We start from the raw sequence: 21,017 nt of genomic DNA, 5'->3' as shown, positions 1-21,017 counted from the left end.
TGTCAAAACCATGATTCTGAAAAGATCTCCCTAGTGTTAGATCCCTGTACAGCATTTAATTTTTGCTCAGTAGCTGTTTTTCACTGGTTTGGCTTTTATTTTGCTGTATTTTTAGACAATTTTGTATTTAGAAATCTTTCTATAACTGTGGTACACAGACTTATACCTTATGTTTTAGGTAAAGATGTCAAGGGAAGATAATTTAGCACAAAACAGCTATCTTCTTAAAAGATTGTTTTCACAGGACTTTGTACTAGGTGACTTCTCAGTATATTTGGCTCTAATGAAAAACAGGGTTTTTTTAGATAATACTTAAGTGGAGTGAAATGGCTTACAGTAGACACCTTGGGTTTTATGTGGGAAAGATACATAAAGCTGTTACTGTGCACTGTCATTCCTGACTGTGGCTTATCTGTGTAGGTATGTAAACAAAAACCAGAAAATACTGAAGTAGGCCAAAATACTGCATGTAATAGTATGCAAACTGGAGTTGTACGGCAATTCAAGTAACTTTGCAAGATAAAGGTTCTTGCAATAAGTTAGTCCAGTTAATATTCTTCCAGTACATGTTCAACTGGAATAATACAAATATAAAAAATATTCCAACATTGGCGATTATTAGTAATGTGTCTTTTAAAAAGTGAATTAAATTTTAATTCATTGATTTAATGTCTATGATTTAAAGCAGTTTGGATAAGATGTATTTTGCTAGATGAAAGTTGTAGCTGTCAAACTAAATATTTGAATTGTTAATATTGATCTGAAAAAAAAGGGCAGAAGAGGAAAAGAGATTCTTCATAGGTCAAGAAAAGAGCATACAGGCTTCTAAAAAATATATTAACTCTGGGAAATGGAGTCAGTCAATGATTATCTGTGTGATTATATGTTACTCACCTGATGTAGATGTGCATGTTAGCAGCCTGCTCCTCCCAGATGCTCTGCGTAATCAAAGGACAGGGATGAGGCATCTCCAGAGATTCATTAACACCTGGATGACCATTTGGGCTTGCTTGATGCTACATGGGGATCCTGAGGCAATTCTGTATCACACCCAGGTGGAATGGAACCAAACATAGGCACAAAACTCTTTGTTTCAGACCAGTTGCTCAGTTTATATCTATCCTTTCTTTGAAGGGAAATATTTAACTTCTTGCATTTTCCAGTCTTCTAGAAAGATACATATTGATAAAATCCACATAATAATTAATTTTCCTATTTGAGTGCCATTCATTATCAGTGGGATAAAAAATTTCATTACTTTTATTTTCCCAATATACCATGTCTTTAAACAGCTAACCTTTATTTCATAGCAGCTTCTGTGCTTTGCTAATAGCTGTGTTTCCCTCTTTTCTAAATACAATATATATTTGGGCAACTTTTTGATGTTAGAGGTAGTGAAAAGACCAACAATGCCATCATTATTTCTTAAGTAAGTATGTCCTGTTTGAAAAAGAGAGGTTGAGAATTACTTTTCTTCCTCCTCCTAGAGCTGAATTAATATGTCTAGAGTTAGTATTTAGGTCTTGAAAATTATTTGTGTCAGCCGATACAGACTTGTACCCCCCTCCAGATGAGGAAAGCTGGGGTGTTACTGAGCTCTGAGTTCCATACAACACCTGCTGCTTATCGTGTGTTTCTTGTGTTTGCATTTTTCTTTTGTGTTGAGGTAATAGTTTAGTTACTGAGATTTGGTTCGGCACAGTGTCATGAGAAGAAATTCACTTTTGAAGTGGAGAGTCTTTCATTAAGTGACCAATGCCCTGTGTTCTTCACTAGAGCTGTAGCCTCCCTACACATATCAGTAAATGAACCCTGCTCACCTTCTGAAACACCTTCTAGCAGAATTTTTTCTTGGTTTGCTGTTTGAGAGGTGTTGCTTAATGAAAAAAAATTATCCTTATGATGATAAGGATAACACTTGGAGCTCATCAGTTCTTGAAAATGAGTTCTTGAAATGTCTCAAATGTTACTGAAAAATATTTCAAGATTGCTTTTTGGTTTCTCCTTTTCATAAACGGGCAGGTTTTTTCCTAATATTTCAACAGGAAATTAATTCTAACATCCGATACTGTGCAGTAATCATGCAATTCTCTGTATCGTCTTCTATATCTGTACATTTGCGCATAAAATAGAACAGTACAGTGTTTTATAAAGAAGCTGTTATTAGAAAGTTGAGGTCTACTTGATTAATCATGTACTTGTTTCTTTCTGTATGTGTGCACCATATATTTTATCCTTTTTTTGTTTTTTTTATTTTCAATTGATCTAACATCAAAGTTGGCCCTGTTTGGAGTAGAGTTGGACCAGAAGACCTTTAAATATCCTTTCTTACCTAAATTATTCTATTATTTAATACCCATTTTCCCTTTTATGTCTTTCATAGCATGGTCAGCAGTTGTACAGACACATCTACCTAGGATGCAAAGAAGAAGACAATGTCCAGAAAAACTTTGAACTTCTGTTTACATCTCTAGCTCTTACCACAATAGAACTGGCCAATGAAGAAGTGGTTATTGACCTCATTCGATTAGCTATTGCCTTGCAGGTATGAGTCTATGTAGGGTTCATTGACTGACAATTCAAATGTGTATTTGGAGATGTGAAGAACTGGGAGGGTTTGTATACTGATCTTCAAAATGGAAATCTCATAAATTGGTCTGAACTTGATTGATCCCTGAGGAAGCGCTCTTTGTATATACCACTTACTAATGGCGAAACTGCATCTAATCAGTTTTGCAACAAACTTCCACAACATGTGCTGTTCAGGAAAAACAGCAGATATGGAAACTTGTTGAAACATTTATTAGAATCACTGATACTCATTAGCAGATTGCAAGGTGTTCTCTCAGCCTATGAGCTGGTGTTCTATATAAAATGTATGGACTGTCTGCACCCAGGATGAAAACTTCGGTATAATTAATTGATTGGTTGGGAATAGTTACTAAACCAGGCTATTTTGTCTTACCTTAGAGTAATATTCTGTCAGTGTTTTAAGCTTTATTCCTTGACATTTCCTAATAGGTTCAAATATTTACTCATACTTGCACGCAGTCCTCAGGGAAACTGGATAACATATTAAGTTTATCTGTGTTGAAATCAAAAATAAAGTACTGCTAACATGTGCCCTGGAAATTTGATGAAATCATACCTTTTTTTCCTAGTTTATTCTGTCATTAACCTTATTCCCAAATGTGCAGCTGTATTATAAAACATGTGAAATGCAGTTTGCATCCTTAATTTTAAAATATGTAATTGAACCAAGTCCTTACTTGGTGGGAATGACATTAGGAGTTTTACTAGAGCAAAAATAATGCAATCTGAATAAACATAGAAGTGCTAATATGCATTAAATAATTCCCTTTATTGTGCTGTATCTGTGATTCACGCTGGTGATCTTTATTATCAAACTGCTGTTTCTGATTTTCCTGAGAAAATGTTATGATCAACAGGTGGTAAGGACAAGAGACTACCAGTCATTAACCTGTACTTCCTGTCTGACGAGTAGAATTTTGAGTTGAGTAAATATATTTTTCTTCATAATGGTTGAATCTTTTAAGCTCTCTAACTTCAGATCAATATATTCCTGCTTCAGGAGTGAGCTAAAAGACTAGAATTTTAAGATGAGAGATATCAAATGTTAAGTAATAGCAGATAAACATCATATGTCAGATAGTGTTACCAGTGATAATTTTGACTTCCATGTATTCAGGACAGCCTGCTAACTTTGGAAAACATCACGCTACTCCTTATATTTCAGGACCTTGCCATCATTAATGAGGATAATCTGCCAATGTTTAATCGTTGTGGAGTCATGGCATTGGTTGCAGCCTATCTAAATTTCCTGAGTCAGATGATTGCAGTGCCTGCCTTCTGTCAGCATGTCAGCAAGGTAAGACATGGTTAAATTCTTCAGGTCATTTAGAGCAATACACAGTCTACTGTAAAATCAGTAAATAACTTGTGTCAGGTGCTTGCTTTTTGTGTTGATCTCCCCTATTTGTGTCCACTGACATTGTTCTTGATCTTCAGTCTCTCATGGCGTTGCTTGCTGACTCTTAAGATTATAAACAAAATTATCTATTCTCAAGATATAGCATTTTATTTTGCTTATGGTGCCATATATAAACGGCCAAATCTCTATCTGGTATAAGACTTTACAGCCCCACTGTCTTTGGTAAAATAGTATTGATATGCACAAAACCATGAGAACCAGATTTTTAGTGTAAAGGGTGAGAGCCACAGTCTCTTTCGCTGGTTAAAAGAAATCCCAATTGTGTCATTTGTGTTGAGGTTGATGTTAGTGAAGGTTAGGTGTTGAAGAAAACAGCTGTGGAACTATTCCATTTGTACTATTTGACATGTTTTTTTGTTTTTTTTTTTTTTTCAGGTCATTGAAACCAGAAGTGTGGACGCAGCTTATTTTCTACCAGAAACAATATTCAAAGACAAATCCAAGTAAGTGGATAGAAAATGGGAATTAGTGAACAGTGAAGCCCCTATTTTGCTATTAAAAATCATACATCATTGAGATATGTTCCATATGTGAAAAAAATCAGAGGTTTTATGGTGTTCTGGACAGGCAGAAGAATCCCAAGCTTTAAAAGCATGAAAACTTGTGGGCTTCAGACATTTTTATAGTAGTCAGAGGCATTTATACACAGTAGGATGCTCAGTGTGCTAATGCAGCAAAATAAATTTTCACTGAATCACAGAATGGGTGAAGCTGGAAGGGATCTCGAGGTCATCTGGTCCAAGCCCCCTACTTAAGCAGGGTCACCTAGAACAGACTATGCAGGTCCACATCCAGGTGCTTTGGAATATCTCCAGGGATGGAGACTTCACAGCCTCTCTGGGTAACCTGTGCCAGTGCTTGGTCACCTTCACCTTCGCTCAAAAAAAGTGTTTCCTGATGTTCAGAGAGAACCTTCTGTGTGTCAGTTTGTGCCCATTGCCTCTGGTTCTGTCACAGAACAGCATTGAGAGCTGCTTAGTTCTGAGGCTTTTCACCTTCCCTCCCTTAAGGGAACTGTACAACTTATGAGATCCACTTTTTCCTCCATGCTGAACTGGCCCAGCTCTCTCAGTCTTCATTGGAGATAGTCCTCCAATGAAGGATCTCCTCCCTCCACCTCCTGATGCAGCCCAGGATACCCTCAGTCTTTTTTTGCCACAAGGGCACACTGCTGCAAATGACAAATATTACAATTAATTAATTGCTATTAGTATTACTGTTGCTGTGCAAGTTTTTTTATTTAACAGAGGTCATATTCTCTCAAGATGTAGCAGAATAAGTGAAGAACATATTTCAGATAAACAAGAAGTGTTAAAGTAATCTAAAATACTGCAGAGGTTTTCAGTGGACTAATATTAGGTGGTTATTCATTCCTAAAAAACTGACCAAGATTTATTTCCATCAAATCATTACCATTGACCCTTCTTGCTTGCTAAGACATTAGAAAAATATTGTACTTAACCAACAAATATCTATTGGTAGACAATAACTTAAAATATATGTTTTGACAGTCTTCCAAAATCCTTAGAGAAGGATGAAACAGATCTATTTTTCCTGACCAACCAGATTGCAGAATCATTAGGAGGCAGTGGATACAATGTGGAAAGACTGTCAGTTCCATATGTGCCCCAGGTAACAGGTAAGTGGTAATTAGTAGCAACACCACTAAGTACCAGTTTTTAAGAATGTTTTCCTAATGTGTTGTGTGCCAATGAAATGTAATGTGACTGCTTGGCAACAAAACCTAATCAGATAATTTTGTCTTCTCTTGGTGGTGTTTGTTTTTTTTTTCTCATTAGCTACTGTATTATTGCTAAGAAGTTTCAAAGATTTTTTTTTTCCTTAAGGAATGGAAGTGAGGCAGAAGGTCTTAGAACACATTTTGACTCTTTTTAATGAAGTCTTTGCTTCAAAAGAATACCTGTACTAACGTATCTAGAAAATGAGGAAAGAATATACAAGTCAGCTTGCTTTATCCTTTTCATGTAAACATTGGATGAAAGATACTTCATCCTTTTGCCATGTGGTCTTGTGCTGATTTATTTGCCTTAGGTAAACTGTCAATGAGCAGATGCTAATTTAAGCAAGAATGAGATATTTTCCTCCATCAGATACCTATGTATCAGATACCTTAGTGTCAGGTAACAGTGTAAAGTGTTGCCTGAGAAGGTTTGTGGGAGTTGTTGCTGCACAGGCTGAGTGAATAATGTGAGAAGGACCAGCTAGTATGTGACATTTGTGTGGTTTTGGCTTTTAATATATTTTTAACAGCAAATTGAGCAAATTACTGAAAAAAATTTGATTGAAGAATGTGTTCTTAACCATGTGTGTTTTGTGGCTGTATATAAATGGATTGCTATTGTAATAGATTGGGGGATACCCCAGCCCAAAGCGTGGCCTTTTTAAAGTACCTAGCAGTAAAATGTGATTTCTTTCTCATACATAGAAAGAACCAAAGTACATACAGATAGTGAGTGCCGGTTGTGTCTTGCAGTCTGATTCAGAGACATTGCTGCCTGCTCTTGAATCTCTCTTTTGGATAGTTATTGTGGGAGGAATTGAGTTCTCCAGACAGCAAGTGTGGTTTTGTCCCAAATGCAAGTAGGCACATTAGTGATATGTTCCAGCACAGCCATAGTGTCTGTTTTCTGTTGCAGGTTGTCTGCTGAAAAGGATAATGTTCCTGTGCTTATTTCTTCTGGCACCTAAAACCAGTTAGTGTTATATTTTAGTATGGGCAGAAGAGGTGGGCAGCAAGTGAGGAAATGTTACCGGCTTGAAGTGAATGAGAATGGAGTGAGGAAGATACCCTGGTTTGAAATTTATGTTAAGCCTCTTCTGGAAACTCAGATATATTTGTACCAAAGTGACCTCAGTAAGATTTTCTTGTATACTTTGCTAAAAATGTGTTCCCACACAGGAAGAGACGCAAGTTCTGACATCAACATTAATTGAGTTTAGCTGAAAGTGTGATTAACTGCCTCTGCAGGTGATGAGAAATTGCCATATTTAATCCTTAGTGAATGTGAATCAGATGGGTTCAGGGATTTTGTAATTTTTTTATAAAGAGCAGCAACCAAAGCTTGTTTCTTGACTATTGCCATAGCCAGTTAAGTTCATTAATCTCTGATCATGTGGACAGTTGAGCTTCCCAAGCTTTTCATTTAGCTGAATCAGGACCAAGTGAATATTTTGGAATTCCTAAGCTTTTCTTTTTTTACTGCAATGAAATGTTACATTTCTGCTATTAAAATTATAATGCTAGAATGTAGTGTTTCAAAAGAGATCATTAATCTTAATAAAGAAACAATCCCTTTTTTGTATATTCCTGTGAAACCTAGGGTTGAACCCAAAAAGCCAGTAAATATTTCATCCTAATTATTTCTGCTATTTCCAAATATCAATGTTATAATGCTTAACAGTGACTTATAGAACATAATTTTCTCATTGTTTCATGTCTTGATACTTTTTAACAACTAGAAAGACATTCCTATTTGCAAATTTTTATACATGTTTCTCTTTCTTACTTGAGGGAGGGAGAAAACTTAATAATTTAAAAGACTTTCCGTCATCTTTTTTGTCTATATATATTTTTACATATATATATTTAATTCGACTCTATTTCCATCAGGCAAAAAACCTCATAAATGCAAACACAAGTTGAAAGGTAAAAATGAGCTGTAGGTGAGCCTGCTCTCCTGCCCTGTGGTGTGTCCCTATAGGATGTGCAGTCAAAAAACGCATTTAGAAGGCCTAAAGACCTTTAGGCCAGAAATTGTGTTGTACTTAGTGGACTTAGTGTTTCCTTACGCTTCTTGTTTCTCTCCTTGACCTGCCTGTAGCAATGTTAACTGCTGTGGGATTTGCTGTTGTGTTTGCTCATGACTTTGTACTCTACCAAAAAGTAGTTTCCTGGCTTTTTTTCCTGAGCAGGTAGTAGAGCCATAGGTATCATTTTTGTGATGGTACTAATTACCTCTTTGAGTGACATTTCAAAAACCTGTAAAGTTGGAAGAAGCTCTCAGTTGTTCGAAGAATGATTTATCTTAATCAGTGACCATTCAGGATAACGACTGCACAAAGAACAGAGTCCCTCACCCAGGAAAAGAGGTGCCTTAAAGGTCATCTGCCATGGGCAGGGACCCCTTCACTATCCCACATTGTTCAAAGCCTCTTCGAACCTGGCCTTGAACACTGCCAGGGATGGGGCAGCCACAGCTTCTTTGGGCAAGCTGTGCCAGTGCCTCATGGGAAAGAATTTCTTCCTAATGTCTAATCTAAATCTACCCTCTTTCAGTTTAGAGCCATTGTCCCTTGTCAAAAATGATGGACCCCACCTTGGTCAGTGAGGTTACACACAGAGCTGGTCCCATTGTCCAGGCAATGGGGCCAAGGCTTCTGGGACAGCCTTGGCAGGGGCTGCACCAGTGGGTGTTGGGGCTCCACCACTGTCCTCGAGCCCCTGGGCTCCTTCATGTGTGTGGATGAACACTGTATTTTATAAGAAAAAAAAATGGTAATTGTCACAATTTTTTTCCCACTTAATATGTTGAAATTAGAGATAAATGGGCATATTTCATATGCAAGTTTAATGAGGCATCCATTACAAAAATGATTCTGTCCAAAGTAGTCCCTAAAATGTATCTCCTGGTGGGTGTTTGTGTGTCAGTTATAGAGAGAGCAGCAAGATGGCAGCAGAGATGTGGTTTTGTTGGGTGTTTTCTCTTGCAGGCTGAGGTGCTTTCCTCAGATTTGGAATGTATTGGGTCATGTACCAGTGAGCCATCAGGGATTAAAAATTCAGTAAATCCTTCAGAATGCTGTTTCAAATGCTCAGGGTCTCTGAGAACCTGGCAAATATTAGTAGAATTCAGGTGTTTTTCGCTAATCTTGCTCTTTCACTGCCTCTTGATCTTAAAATGACATTTCATTTATGTGACTTCTGAAAGTTATTTCTTGGTTTTTAAAAGCTGAGCATGTTCAGCTCTGCTGGAATGAATTCTGTTTGTTCATGCTCAATATTTGCACTGTAAAAGCACTTTGCTTGGCTAGAAGTGGTTTAAACCAAGGTTGAAGAAGAACCAGCATAAATTGCCTTGTTATGGGGGAGTTTTACAGTTCTTCTCTTTTTTTTCAGTATCAAGTGCCTGTAGCAGCTTCTAACCGTACAGTGCAAGTCATGAGATAATAATAGCAAGGTCCAAACGGCTTGATCTTTGCTAAAATCTAAAATGTGACATTGCAATTCATGGTTTTGTAAATGACACACGCAGAAGTTAGGCCACTCAGGTGTCTGTTTGTCAGAGGATCTTTGTGACAAGTCTTAAAATGTATTTTTACTGTTCATTAAAATCATTTGTTAATACATTAAATGTCAAAAATGAGAAAACACTAGTGGTGCAATGTCCTACGACTGCAGTCACAGAAGGAGATTCCATCAACTGATGGATCATTTGATCATAATCTCTTTATGCATTAATTAAATTGTTTTGCTTCTTCTAGTATCAGCACAGTTGGTCTTATTCTTACAACTTTGTAGGCCAGCTGGACCTGCTAAAATATTTGTAGGAGTGAGAAATGAAGAGAATTTTTTTCACCCAGTAGATTTTTAGACTTGCTGAATATGGTACTTGTAGCAACAAGAATAAGGAAGGATTGTTGTTCATTTCCATTCAGAAATCTTTGTTTCTTCTGTCAATGAATCATATTCTGTAAGCCCTTTTCTCTTTCAGAGTACCTTAAAATTAAGACCTTAATATTTCAATTTCACAACCAAAAAAAAAAAAAAAGTCAGGCTTTTGTAAAGGATTTTACAGCTGCATATCATCGTGTGCTCTGTTATTATTATGCATTTGAATAAGACGTTGGTTTTTAAAAGTCTGGACTTTCAAGGGAAAGTTGAAAAGATCTGTAATGAAAAGAGGGAGGGACTATGAAAAGGTTATTTTTCTTCATGTTTAGTAATTTAGAGCAGTAACTCTAAATGTATCATTTTTCACAATTCAAATGGTAAAATAGATGATCTTGGGTTAAACAGGCATATGGAAATAAATCTGCCTCTGATGGATAGAAATTTGACTGAACATGTTTCAAGAGTGTTATGCAAAAAGTGAAATAATTTCTTCTTACGCTAGATGAGGACAGACTCTCCCGGAGGAAGAGTATTGTGGACACAGTGTCTCTTCAGGTGGATATTCTGTCTGGCTGCAGCATCGAGGATAAGGTATGAAAATCACAGATTATTTTAAAGCAGCGTCTTGAGTGGAGGGAGGGGGGAATATAATTAAGTATTCCCAGGAAGTCAAATATCTGATTATTCTAGCAATATTAAATATTTTGGGGGTTTGTTTTTTTAAGTTGTGCATTTGCAGAAATGTGTTGTCAAAGACACTCTTGTTGTAGAAATAAATATAAAATATAAATAAATAAAAATAAAATACAAAAATAACGATCTTACTGTTTAAAAGAGTCAAGTATTTGTCACTACAGTTTTTACAGATAGTACTGCAGATTATGGTGTAGCAATACATTTATTTACACGCTGAACAATTGGTATTTTATAAGTAAACATTTTAAAATGTTTCCTTTGCTTTTTGAGAGATACAACAAATTTCAGCATCTGTATCCCTGTATCATTTGAAGTATTTGAGAGACTTGTTCAACAGCCTGGAGCTGTGAGATACAAGCCTGGAGAAATAGCCTGGTGGGAGACCTGCAGTCTCTGAGTGGGACAGACAAAGACTGGGCAGGCTGTGTGCACCAGTGTCACTGTTCCTCTCCAGAGGAGTTTTGACATGCAGCACAGGAAGTATAAAGTAGCAAGTTCATCTGTAGGGTACACGAGCTAATGCTAATTATCCCTTAGGAAGACCAGATTGTAATTAAAATTATCCCACATCGTTTGACACTTCATTTGAAGTATTTCTTAAAATAAATTTCTACTTCTACTGAATATTTTTCAAGGCTCTGCTGATTTTTATTAAGTAGATTTCTGCTGGCTGCAATGGAGATGAGCTGTTGAAATGGAGGTGTTTGTACCTCAGATGAGGTACAGATGGTTCCTACTTTTGACATCTTCAAGCACAACCTGCCTGGAGACACGAAGCAAAATGTGTGGACTGAGTCAACCTGAGTGTTAGTTAAAAATTCAGTATTAAGCTATAGCAAAGGAGCAAGCTTTACTTTAGACAGAAGTGATATGTTTTACATCATTATTATTATTATTACTGTTATTTCTATTATTATTCTTTTCTGCTTTGTGTTCATTGTACCTCAGATGATCTTTTGTGTTCACTTCTTGCTTTTGTGCTTTAGCAAGGATACAGATAAAAGTAGAAAGAATAAAGAGGTGTTTGAAAAATAGGTGAGACAATCAGATCTCTAGCTTTCTGAAGCAAGTAAATGCTCCTCACAGGACTGAGGCTGTTTGACATAAGTATTCTTTTTTAAAATCACTCATTATATATGGTTATGTGTAATTGAACAACTCCCTTTTAAATAGAATTAAATGAAAGAAGTTTCCATTTCAGATTTCAAGTTATGCTGATGTTATGTCAAGCACTGATACATAGACTGTTTTGAGGTGGATGTAGTGGTTGTAGATGAAATCTTTTATGGATTCTCAGCTTAATGGTCTTAATGTAGTCCAGTGTCTTAGATAATGAATTCCCTTTTATCTCTTAAAAATGTGAATTTTATTCATCAGGAACAGAGGAAGATTCCTTCTTTACTTGCTTTATGAGGTTTGTTTACAAGGCAAAGGATAACACAGTATTTTCCATTTAGCTGACTGTACCTTCATACCTATATATGAAATCTCATTTTCTTGCTGTGTAGATTAGTCAGTATAGCAATCCATAACCATTAGCAGAACTCAGTTACAAAAAAAAAAAAAAAAAAAAAAAAAAAAAAAAAGGCATAAATCCTTATGATTGAGAGGATTGCCTACTTAATTAGTGGAAGTTTTAGGACATAATGATGTATGACATCATTTCTGCACTGAGATAGAAGACTGTTTATCCATAAAATAGCTGTTACTGTATACAATGCAAATGCAATTCTTCTGTCAGTAGACACAAAGTTTTTTTTGTGGCGCCAAGTCTATTAGTGAATTTTGTTCAGGAAGGTGAGTTATTCCATAGTTATCTCCATTCATAAGGTGAAAGCACTTGTACATGCAGGTAGTGCTTCTGGAGTATTAATTAATCAAGTATAGTGCTAGGTAATATCAGCAACTAATGCTAATGTGGAGGTTAACTAGCACTATGAAAGGCAGCCATAAACAACTAACATTTACCAAGTGTGATTTGTATAAAAGATGATTTCAGAACCTGAAAACTTGATACGTAGCCATATTCACAAATATTTGACAAAAAAAAAATCATTAATTTTTATTTATTCAGAGGTAGAGAATACATGCTTATTGAGTAAAACCTGTTAGAAAAATGTAATTTACAGCTGCAACTCATGAAATAAGTAATGTAAAAAGGAAACAGCTACTTCCTTTTCCCTTAACAGTAGTTCAAGGCAATAAATTTAAAAAATGAAAGAACTCATAATCTTCTGAATTGAATAAAGGAATTTTTTGCTACCTTACCCCTTATCTTAAATCATGTTGGACCATTCTAAAGAGTTAGTGTTTATCAGGAAGAATAAAATTGCTGCCTGTTCACATGTTGGAAGGATTGAAGTGGGGAAATTCAAGCCAAGAAACCATGTTGTGTTCAGATGAAGACTTCTGCCATCTAAGCATTCTCCCCTAATGCCACGAGCGTGGCTTCACTATAAATATATTTACTGGTGTAGATACTGGATTTATAGCAAATTGAAACACTTCGGTAATTTTGCATCCTCAAGCAATTCTTGGTGAAGTGCATCTGCAGCAGCAAATGGATATTCCTAGCAGTAGATGAACAGATTTTCTCAGTGCATCAGACATAGCTTGTTATGAAGAGCCCTTTAACTCCAGTGTTTATAAGCACCAAATGATTTGGATCCATCATGGTACAAAGTTAGCCTAAAGCAGTAACCATTCTCCACTCTGTACTCCCCTGTCAGCTCCCATTTTAGCATCACGTTTCTGATAAGTGAGTTGGGCCAATTGAATCTGCATTTCTAGAGGAACCCCTTTGGGGGTTCTCCCAAATTTGCCCCAAACCAAGACACTCAGCGAGCCTCAGGAAGCAGTTGATGTTATTGGCAACAAATGCCTAAGAACCAGTACTGAGATTTTACAGTATTGAAACACTGTAGCTTATTCCTGACCTAAAGGACTCCTCTGCCAAAATCCAAATCCATTTATATTGTTGCCATAGAGTATCTTGAGTACAATTTGGAAAGTTTTCCTTCATCTCATTTGATAAAAATTTCCTCACTAATTGCAGTGGCTTAAAAATGTGAACTAGTGATCTCTTGGCTGTCACAGAAAGTTCAAATGAAGTTATTGGAGACTTGTAAGGCAGAAAAGTTCTGGTTGTTTTGGCCTTCTGTGTTGTATCATATTCCTTATTATTTAGAAGCTTATATGTTATATTTGATGATTAAGGAGTTTTGTTTCTATGTGTTTAGGTTGATAATACTGAAGAAATCACCTTTGAAGCTTTGAAGAAAGCCATTGGTAAGTGGTTACAATGGTGTTTGTGCAGCATAGTTTGCTATTACTATGGAATTGCTGAAGAAAAAGGAGAGGCCAGAAAAACATAAAATATTTCTTTTTTTTTCTTTTCAGCTAGTAAATTTATTTAGAACTCCAGTTATTTATTTCTCAATCTCTGAAATGCTATCTTGGTAATGGTAGTGAATTCATTTTCTGAAGTTAATGGGGCTGAATGAAAAGCATCTGGAAATGCCTGTCATCTATTACATTTGCAGTACAGACAAAGCTATAAATGTGAGATATTCAAGTTACATTGAGTGATTACTTATGAGATAACTTGAGTATTTTTTTTTGTATTAAGATTTTTGGGTCTCTTCACTGCGTTCAAAAAGAGGTTGTAAATTACGCATTGTGGATTTTAAAGTACTAAGATTTTTTAAAAGAATATTTTTTTGACAAGTGACCTGGCTGTGAATCACAGAATTGTCCAGATTCCTTATTTCATATTACTAAAAGTAATTGCTTATTAATGCTTTTCAGTCTACCAAAATTCTGTTTAAAATATGGATTAAACATTGTTGTTAAGAATGGTAGACATATTCTGAACAGTAAGAAAACTCTGGCCACCTGTCAGCATGACACTGGGAGAGTCTTGTTTCCTCTTGAATCTGAACCTGTGTGCAGTAAGTGAGAAGTGCAGGCAATAAAGCAGAAGGAAGCCCGGATGTTACTTTTAATTAAAGACTTAGTAAGAAGGGGGGAAAATTTGGCCCTCAAACCATCTTCGTGATACTTTATCTGCGTTTTGCTTTAGGAGCAATGCCAGGTGACAGATCACTTGAGAATGGTTGCATCACTTCAGGCACAATCCTTGTTCACTTCTGCAGTGCACATTTGATATTTCTTGTACTTCACAGGCAAAGATTGCATTTGTCTTTAATTTTTTTTCATTATTCTGTTAAGATAACAATGGACTTGAAGAACAGGAAAAGGAAAAGAGGCGTCTCGTGATTGAAAAGTTCCAAAAAGCACCATTTGAAGAAATTGCAGCTCAATGTGAAACCAAAGTGAGTTTCTGCAAAATGTTAGCACTGAGGATATCAGTGTAGGCATTAGTGGGCTTGTGCTGACTGAAGGTGATTTAGGTTGTCGTGTCACTGCTGCTATTACTTGTTTAGAAGTTCATTTCTTTGTCCACTGCTATCAATGGTGGAAGATTCCAGTAATTTGAAGTGTGTTTGTGTTTGTTCCTAGACCATTTGGAAGGTAATGGGTAACTAGTACATTCTTCACCTTCATTCTTCTTCCTTGCTCTCTTTGAAATCCAGGTTCACAGTCCATTCCTGTTTCATTCTGGGATAACTGGAGGAGCATTTAACCCACTATGTGTTTTAAATACTAAATGTATTTCAGGTTTGTTAAACTCCTGTCTGCAACAGCAAAATTTGCTCTATAATTCTTGGCACTCCAGGACATGCTCACCCAATCTCAAATACATCTTTAAAGCTCAGAATCCTTGCAGCAATGAGAAAGGAAATTAAGAAATGTGGCCTAGATTTACACGTGGCAGTGTGGAACACACTCACCTGAGTATGGCCTGGTGTACCCATTGTAAGCTCAGTTCATTATCTAGGAGTTAATAATCTAATTTTAACTTTTTTTTTCTCCCTAGGCAAATTTGCTTCATGATAGGCTGGCACAGATACTGGAACTCACCATCCGGTAAGGCTTTGTGCAAGAAGAACATCACACCTGAAAAATGATATAAAGCAATTGTGGCTGTTTTCAGATGGTGATAGGGAGAAAATAATTGCCTTAACTGAATGCTGTGGTTTAACCCTGATAGGCCCCATGTAGCTCTATATAGCCACTGGCTTCACCATTTTCAGCATGATGAGGAAGAGAATTGGAGGGGTAAAAGAAGAAAAACCATGGGTTGAGATAAGAACTATTTAATAGGTAAAGCAAAAGTCACACATGCTAGCAATTCAAAATAAGAAATTAATTCACTTCCCATGGATAGGCAGGTGTTCAGCCATCTCCAGCTAAGCAGGACTCTTTGAGAAGGCAAATGCCATCACTCTGAATGTCCCTTTTTTCCTACTTCTTTCCTTAAAGCTGTTACTGCTGAGCATGACACCATATGACATGGGATATCCCATGGGTCATTTGGGGTCAGCTGTCCCACTTGTGTCCTCTCCCAACTTCCTGCCCACTTGCAGTCTACACCCTGGCCCAGCAGTGTGAGGAGCAGAAAAGACCTTGACTCTGTGTCAGCTCTGCTCAGCAGTAACAAAAACATCTCCGTGTTAACAACACTGTTGCCAGCCCAAATCCAAAACAAAGCCCTATACCAACTACTGTAAGAAAAAATTATCCAAGCCAAAACCAGCACACGGAAAAAGAGTACTTTTCGATTTTATTACTTCTTTTAATCGTCCTGATAGTGGAAAATATCCAGAGATCATGTCATTGTGTCTTACAGTATCTCTGTGTCTATCAATAGTATTCCAGGATGCTGTTGTTTTCCCAATGCTGCATCTGGTTGAGAAAGTAATTAGATATTGAGCACCCCAAGTAGTACATGGTGTTATTATAGAGAGTTGTGCACATCATTATGCAGGATAAATAGTATTTATTAGCAGTAAGATGCATTTTGATAGTTCTGTAACATCAGTGAAATTGATGATGCAGACAAGAATATAAAAATCCTCAGAGCATGATAATTTAATTAGAATTTCAAGACTAGGATAAAATGCTGTTGGTACTTTATTATTTTATGATATACTGTTGGTAGATATATGGGGGGGGCAGTTTAATCTTGTTTCTCTCCTGTAAGTGTGTAAATTTATATAAAAGCAATCCATGTAAGTGTAAATTCTGTGTATTGGTTGTGCTTCTCACACAGTCCTCCGCCTAGTCCCTCAGGAGCGATGACCATGACTGCTGGACATCCTCATTACCATTCTGTTCCAGTCTATGAGATGAAGTTTCCAGATCTTTGTGTGTATTAAGTGTCTTCTGAAGTCTGCTGGACATTATTTAGAGTAGAGTACAATAGAAAGAACAAGATGAGTTTTCAAATTTTATTGTTTATTGTATCTAACTTTAATATAATGATGGACATGAGCCAAATACAGATTACTTTAGCCAAATTCATGAAACTGTCTTGAATTGTTTTATTCTGTAATATCTTTTGAGTTAGGTTTTGCACAGACCATGTTTTTTCATTTTCATATTTGAGTACATTTAAAAGTCAGATTTAAAACTTGTCTTGCCATATAGGTAAATATTTCAGTTACTCTAGGAATTTGTATTACTTCAAATTCCTTTAATTTGAGATATTGTAACTGAAAAACCTATTAAAGCCTTTTTTTTGTTTGATTTGGGTTTTGGGGGTTTTTTTGTTTGTTTGTTTGTTTTTTGTTTTTTGGGGTTCTTTTTTGTTTTGTTTTGTTGGTTGTTTGGTTTTTTACTCCTCTCCACCTCAATTCTATGTCAAACGAGAATGCTTTTGGCTTGCTTCATCTCATTCAATGTAACCAGGGTAGCCCTACCTGAGCTCCCTCTTGTTCCTGCTGTAATACCTGCTCAACTTGTTTGGTTTGGAATGGATGGAAAAACCAATACCTTACATGTGTTCAAATACAGTGACTGAATTAATGGGCACTTGTTAACTATATTTTGATGCATCACATAACATGCTTTTTAGATAGATACATCCAGTATATGTACTGTGTTTCTTGCTAAAAGTTAAATCTTAAGCTTTGCATAAGAGAGGAGAAATCTCCTCTTGAAGCACAGAATTGTGCAATATATTTCATGTCTTACGATGTATGGTATACAGACTGTACTTTTGAAAACCCTGTAGTATTTTACTGTCTGCTTTAGTATAAATACAGGAGAGATATATTTAGTATAGCAGAAAATAAACTGAGGGCATTTTAAATCATAGATACTAAAACTATATTCTGTGAGACATTTCTCTGTAGTTTATAACAGCTTTTCAGTGATATTTTAGAAATTGAAAGTAAACTCAATGAAAGCATTTAAAGATCAAGAATTTATTACATATATTTTCAAGCAAAAGCATTTTTAGACGCATCTCTGTGTTTGTTTTTGTTTCATTTCTCAAACCTTTAAGGTAAATTTCATAGGTTTATGTATCTGAGCATATATTATTCAAATGTAAATAAAGTAAGACTGATAAAGTAAATCATGGACATTTGATGATAATTATCAAGGTTGTCTTTATGACTCACTAAATCCTGCCAGCAAAAAAAGAAAAACAGCATTCATTGATGCCATGAATAGTATATCTAAAGTCCCTTGATTTATCTGAATCTGACTGGGGCAGTGTAAACATGAATGAATGCTCTCAAATATCTAGAATAAATGTAGACATTTAATTAACTGTTTTGGATGAACAGTGAACATGAAGTAACTGAACTTCATTTCGGCCTGCTTTGAGCAGAAGCTTGGTTTAGATGACTTTCAGAAGTCCCAACCTAAATTAATCTTTGATTGCATAACTCATGATCTGAAGGATTATTAGCCCTGCTAATTTGCTGACTGTTTGGAGCATTTACAAACCCATTGTTAAAAGGATTTTAAGTTTTTTGAACAGTAGTCCAGTATTGAACTGGACTACATTTAAAGGCCTGGTGTGGCATGACATAGAGAAATACCAGCTACTTAAACCTATGAGATGACATGCTGAGTTTCAGAAAGCATTCACAAAGCTCAAAAGGTAATTGAGACCTTCTTTTCAGTTTAACAGTGCAATCACAGCTGTTAGTGGATGACGAAACAACCCCTTATCTACAGCATTCCGTTGTGATTTTTACTGCTGCAGCGTGTCAGCCTGATCAGACCACAGTCTACACATAAATAGGACTCTAGCTTTTAGTTTTCACTTTTTTTTTCCTTTTTTTTTTTTAAGGTAAGACTAATAGTTTTTGGCCTGTATAAAGACTGTAATTTTTTAAAAAGTGAATCCAACATAGGGATACAATGTAAAAAACCTACCCACACTGTAATTTTTTTTAAGAATAACACTTGGCACTTTTGTACAAAAAGAAGGAGTCAAAGTAACACAGAATGTACTTCTGTTTGCACTTGTGCAGTATGGAGACTGTGCTGTAAATACAGGATTGTTTCTGTGATTGAATTCTGTTGCATGAATGCTGCATGTGAAAAAACTAGATTCAGCATTTCATTTTCTGTTCTGTTAATGAAGTATTTTTCCTTTATGGTAATGGTAGGTTTCTGTGTTTCCAGTGTTTCGTTTGGGAAACGCAGGTGTTGTGCAGGTGTAGCGCAGGGATTGAAGAGTTTGTAGCACTCTGTGTTCACATGATGTTTTAATTTCTTCCTTTATGGAAATTCAGGGAGTCTGTAAGTTGATAGATAATTGGTTCACTCTGAGGAGTCTGTAAGTTGATAATTGGTTCACTCTGGCCTTTCTAGACACATGGGAGATGGGAGTGACTGGAAAATGTATTGGTTTGGTAGTTATTGTTATATGAACCTATGAATGAAACCAAAAGAATTTAGAATGCTGTTTATTGTACAGTACAAAGCTGCTTTGTTTCACTTCTCTTTGTGTTCTTCAGACAAGCTGCAGAACTTAAAAGCTCCTTATGCAAACTGGCCCTGTGTTATCTGCAACACACTGAGCACTGTCTTAATGGTTATAATTGGTACCCAGTTTAAATGTATTCCAGCTGTTGCTTGGGGTTCTCTTTCCTATTATGTCATCTTGAAAAAAATATAGCTTTTGGTAGTGAGTCACTTTAAGATAAATTCATGGTCATACTAAAAGGTAGAAATAGCCTGTTGTCCAAAATCAGAGTAGGGCTAATTTGTCTGTTGTTCCAACGGTAATATATTCTGTACTGTATGTAATGAACCAGTTTCAATAAATGTAAGAACACACTGTGCAATCTATATTTAAGCAATAAAATAAACCAAAATTTAAAAATTAATATTTTCTAAGGTGTCAGTTAATTTTAATTGCTCACAATTTATATATCAATTCCTACTTTTTTAGCATTTAAAATAGCCCTCAATTTGCACACCCATTTGTTTTTTGCAGATATTACAGCATTGCATCATTATTAAGCTACTACATTTATTTACTATTAAACCTGGACAGGCTTGAGAGGTGTGGCTGTGAGAATCTCATGAGGTTCAGCAAGGCCAAGTGCAAGGTCCTGCTCCTGTGCTCAGGGCAATCCCAAGCACAAACACAGGCTGGGAGGAATGGATTGAGAGCAGCCCTGGGGAGGACTTGGGGGTGTTGCTGGGTGAGAAGCTCAGCATGTCCCAGCAATGTGCTCTGGCAGCCCAGAAACCAAGCGTGTCTTGGGCTGCACCCAGTGCCCCATGAGCAGCAGGGCGAGGGAGGGGATTGTCCCCCTCTACTCTGCCCTTGGGAGACCCCACCTGAGGTCCTGCATCCCACTCTGGAGCCCTCAAAACAAGAAAGATGTTGACTTGTCCAGAGGGGGCCACAAAGTTGATCAAGGGGCTGGAACATCTCTGCTGTGGACACAGATGGAGTTGGGGCTGTTCATCCTGGAGGAACATGATTTCCCCTGGCTCTGGGGAAACCTTATGGCACTTTGTAGTACCCAAAAGGGATTCAGGAGAGTTGAGGAGGGACTTTGGGCAAGGGCATGCAAATAAGACAAGAAATAATGGCTCCAGATTGAAAGAGTAGGTTTAGATTAGATGTTAGGAAGAAGTTCTTTCTTGTGAGGGTGATGAGGCACTGGAACAGGCTGCCCACAGAAGCTGTGGATGCCCCATCCCTGGAAGCGTTCATGGCCAGGTTGGAAGGGGCTTTGAGCAACCTGCTATAATGAAAGGTGTTGGTGCCCATGGGGCAGGCAAAGAATTCAATTATTAAAAAGTTAAAATATTGAAGTAGGAAATACTTGTTTATTAGTAGTTAATAAATTTGTTTACTTTTGGGAAACAGCTAGGTTTTGGCCAGCTGTGCCTCAAATCTATGAAAACTATGGTGTTAAGTGACCATAAGAATGAGAGAAGAAAGAAAAAAGCTATGCTGAATGTTTCTTTTTGATCTGCTTGTCATTTTTAAAAATTATTTTAGCAGTGATCTCTGATTATGAATAAATGTAGCTAATCATGACTAGGTTATTTAAGACTTCACTTTATCATCACAATTCATGTGGTAGTAATTGGGGCACATCTTGGGTGTTAAAATTCCTGAAATAGAGATACTGAGAAAAAAGCTCAAAGGAATTAATGACAACATTGCCTGAACAAACTCATATTTATTTTGTTATTTCTCTTTTACCTGATTGACTAAATGATCCATCCCTACCTCTGCAGTCAGAAAATTCAGCATAGTTGAATGAATATTTGCATAACCATAAAGGT

General features: G+C 36.5%; 1 protein-coding gene across 5 annotated transcripts in view; it reads left to right on the top strand.

Moving 5' to 3' along the window:
- EFR3A (EFR3 homolog A) overlaps positions 1 to 19,572 on the top strand; it is a 75,401-nt gene extending 55,829 nt beyond the window's left edge. For 4 of the 5 annotated variants that reach the window (XM_084200963.1, XM_084200964.1, XM_084200962.1 and 1 more), the window contains 9 exons: positions 2,384 to 2,545; positions 3,758 to 3,889; positions 4,388 to 4,455; positions 5,524 to 5,651; positions 10,147 to 10,235; positions 13,580 to 13,628; positions 14,571 to 14,674; positions 15,280 to 15,329; positions 16,516 to 19,572. In XM_084200963.1, coding sequence (XP_084057089.1) covers positions 2,384 to 2,545; positions 3,758 to 3,889; positions 4,388 to 4,455; positions 5,524 to 5,651; positions 10,147 to 10,235; positions 13,580 to 13,628; positions 14,571 to 14,674; positions 15,280 to 15,329; positions 16,516 to 16,621 — 888 coding nt within the window. In that variant the 3' untranslated portion in view covers positions 16,622 to 19,572. The remainder of the gene's footprint in view (positions 1 to 2,383; positions 2,546 to 3,757; positions 3,890 to 4,387; positions 4,456 to 5,523; positions 5,652 to 10,146; positions 10,236 to 13,579; positions 13,629 to 14,570; positions 14,675 to 15,279; positions 15,330 to 16,515) is intronic. The other variant, XM_084200965.1, reaches the window with a different exon arrangement.
- The last annotated feature ends 1,445 nt before the right edge of the window (positions 19,573 to 21,017 follow it).

Source organism: Fringilla coelebs, assembly GCF_963513975.1.
Source record: "Fringilla coelebs genome assembly, chromosome: 1".
In the NCBI taxonomy this organism is placed as follows: domain Eukaryota; kingdom Metazoa; phylum Chordata; class Aves; order Passeriformes; family Fringillidae; genus Fringilla; species Fringilla coelebs.
The sequence above is the reverse complement of the archived record's forward strand: the minus strand, read 5'-3'. Positions and strand labels throughout refer to the sequence as shown.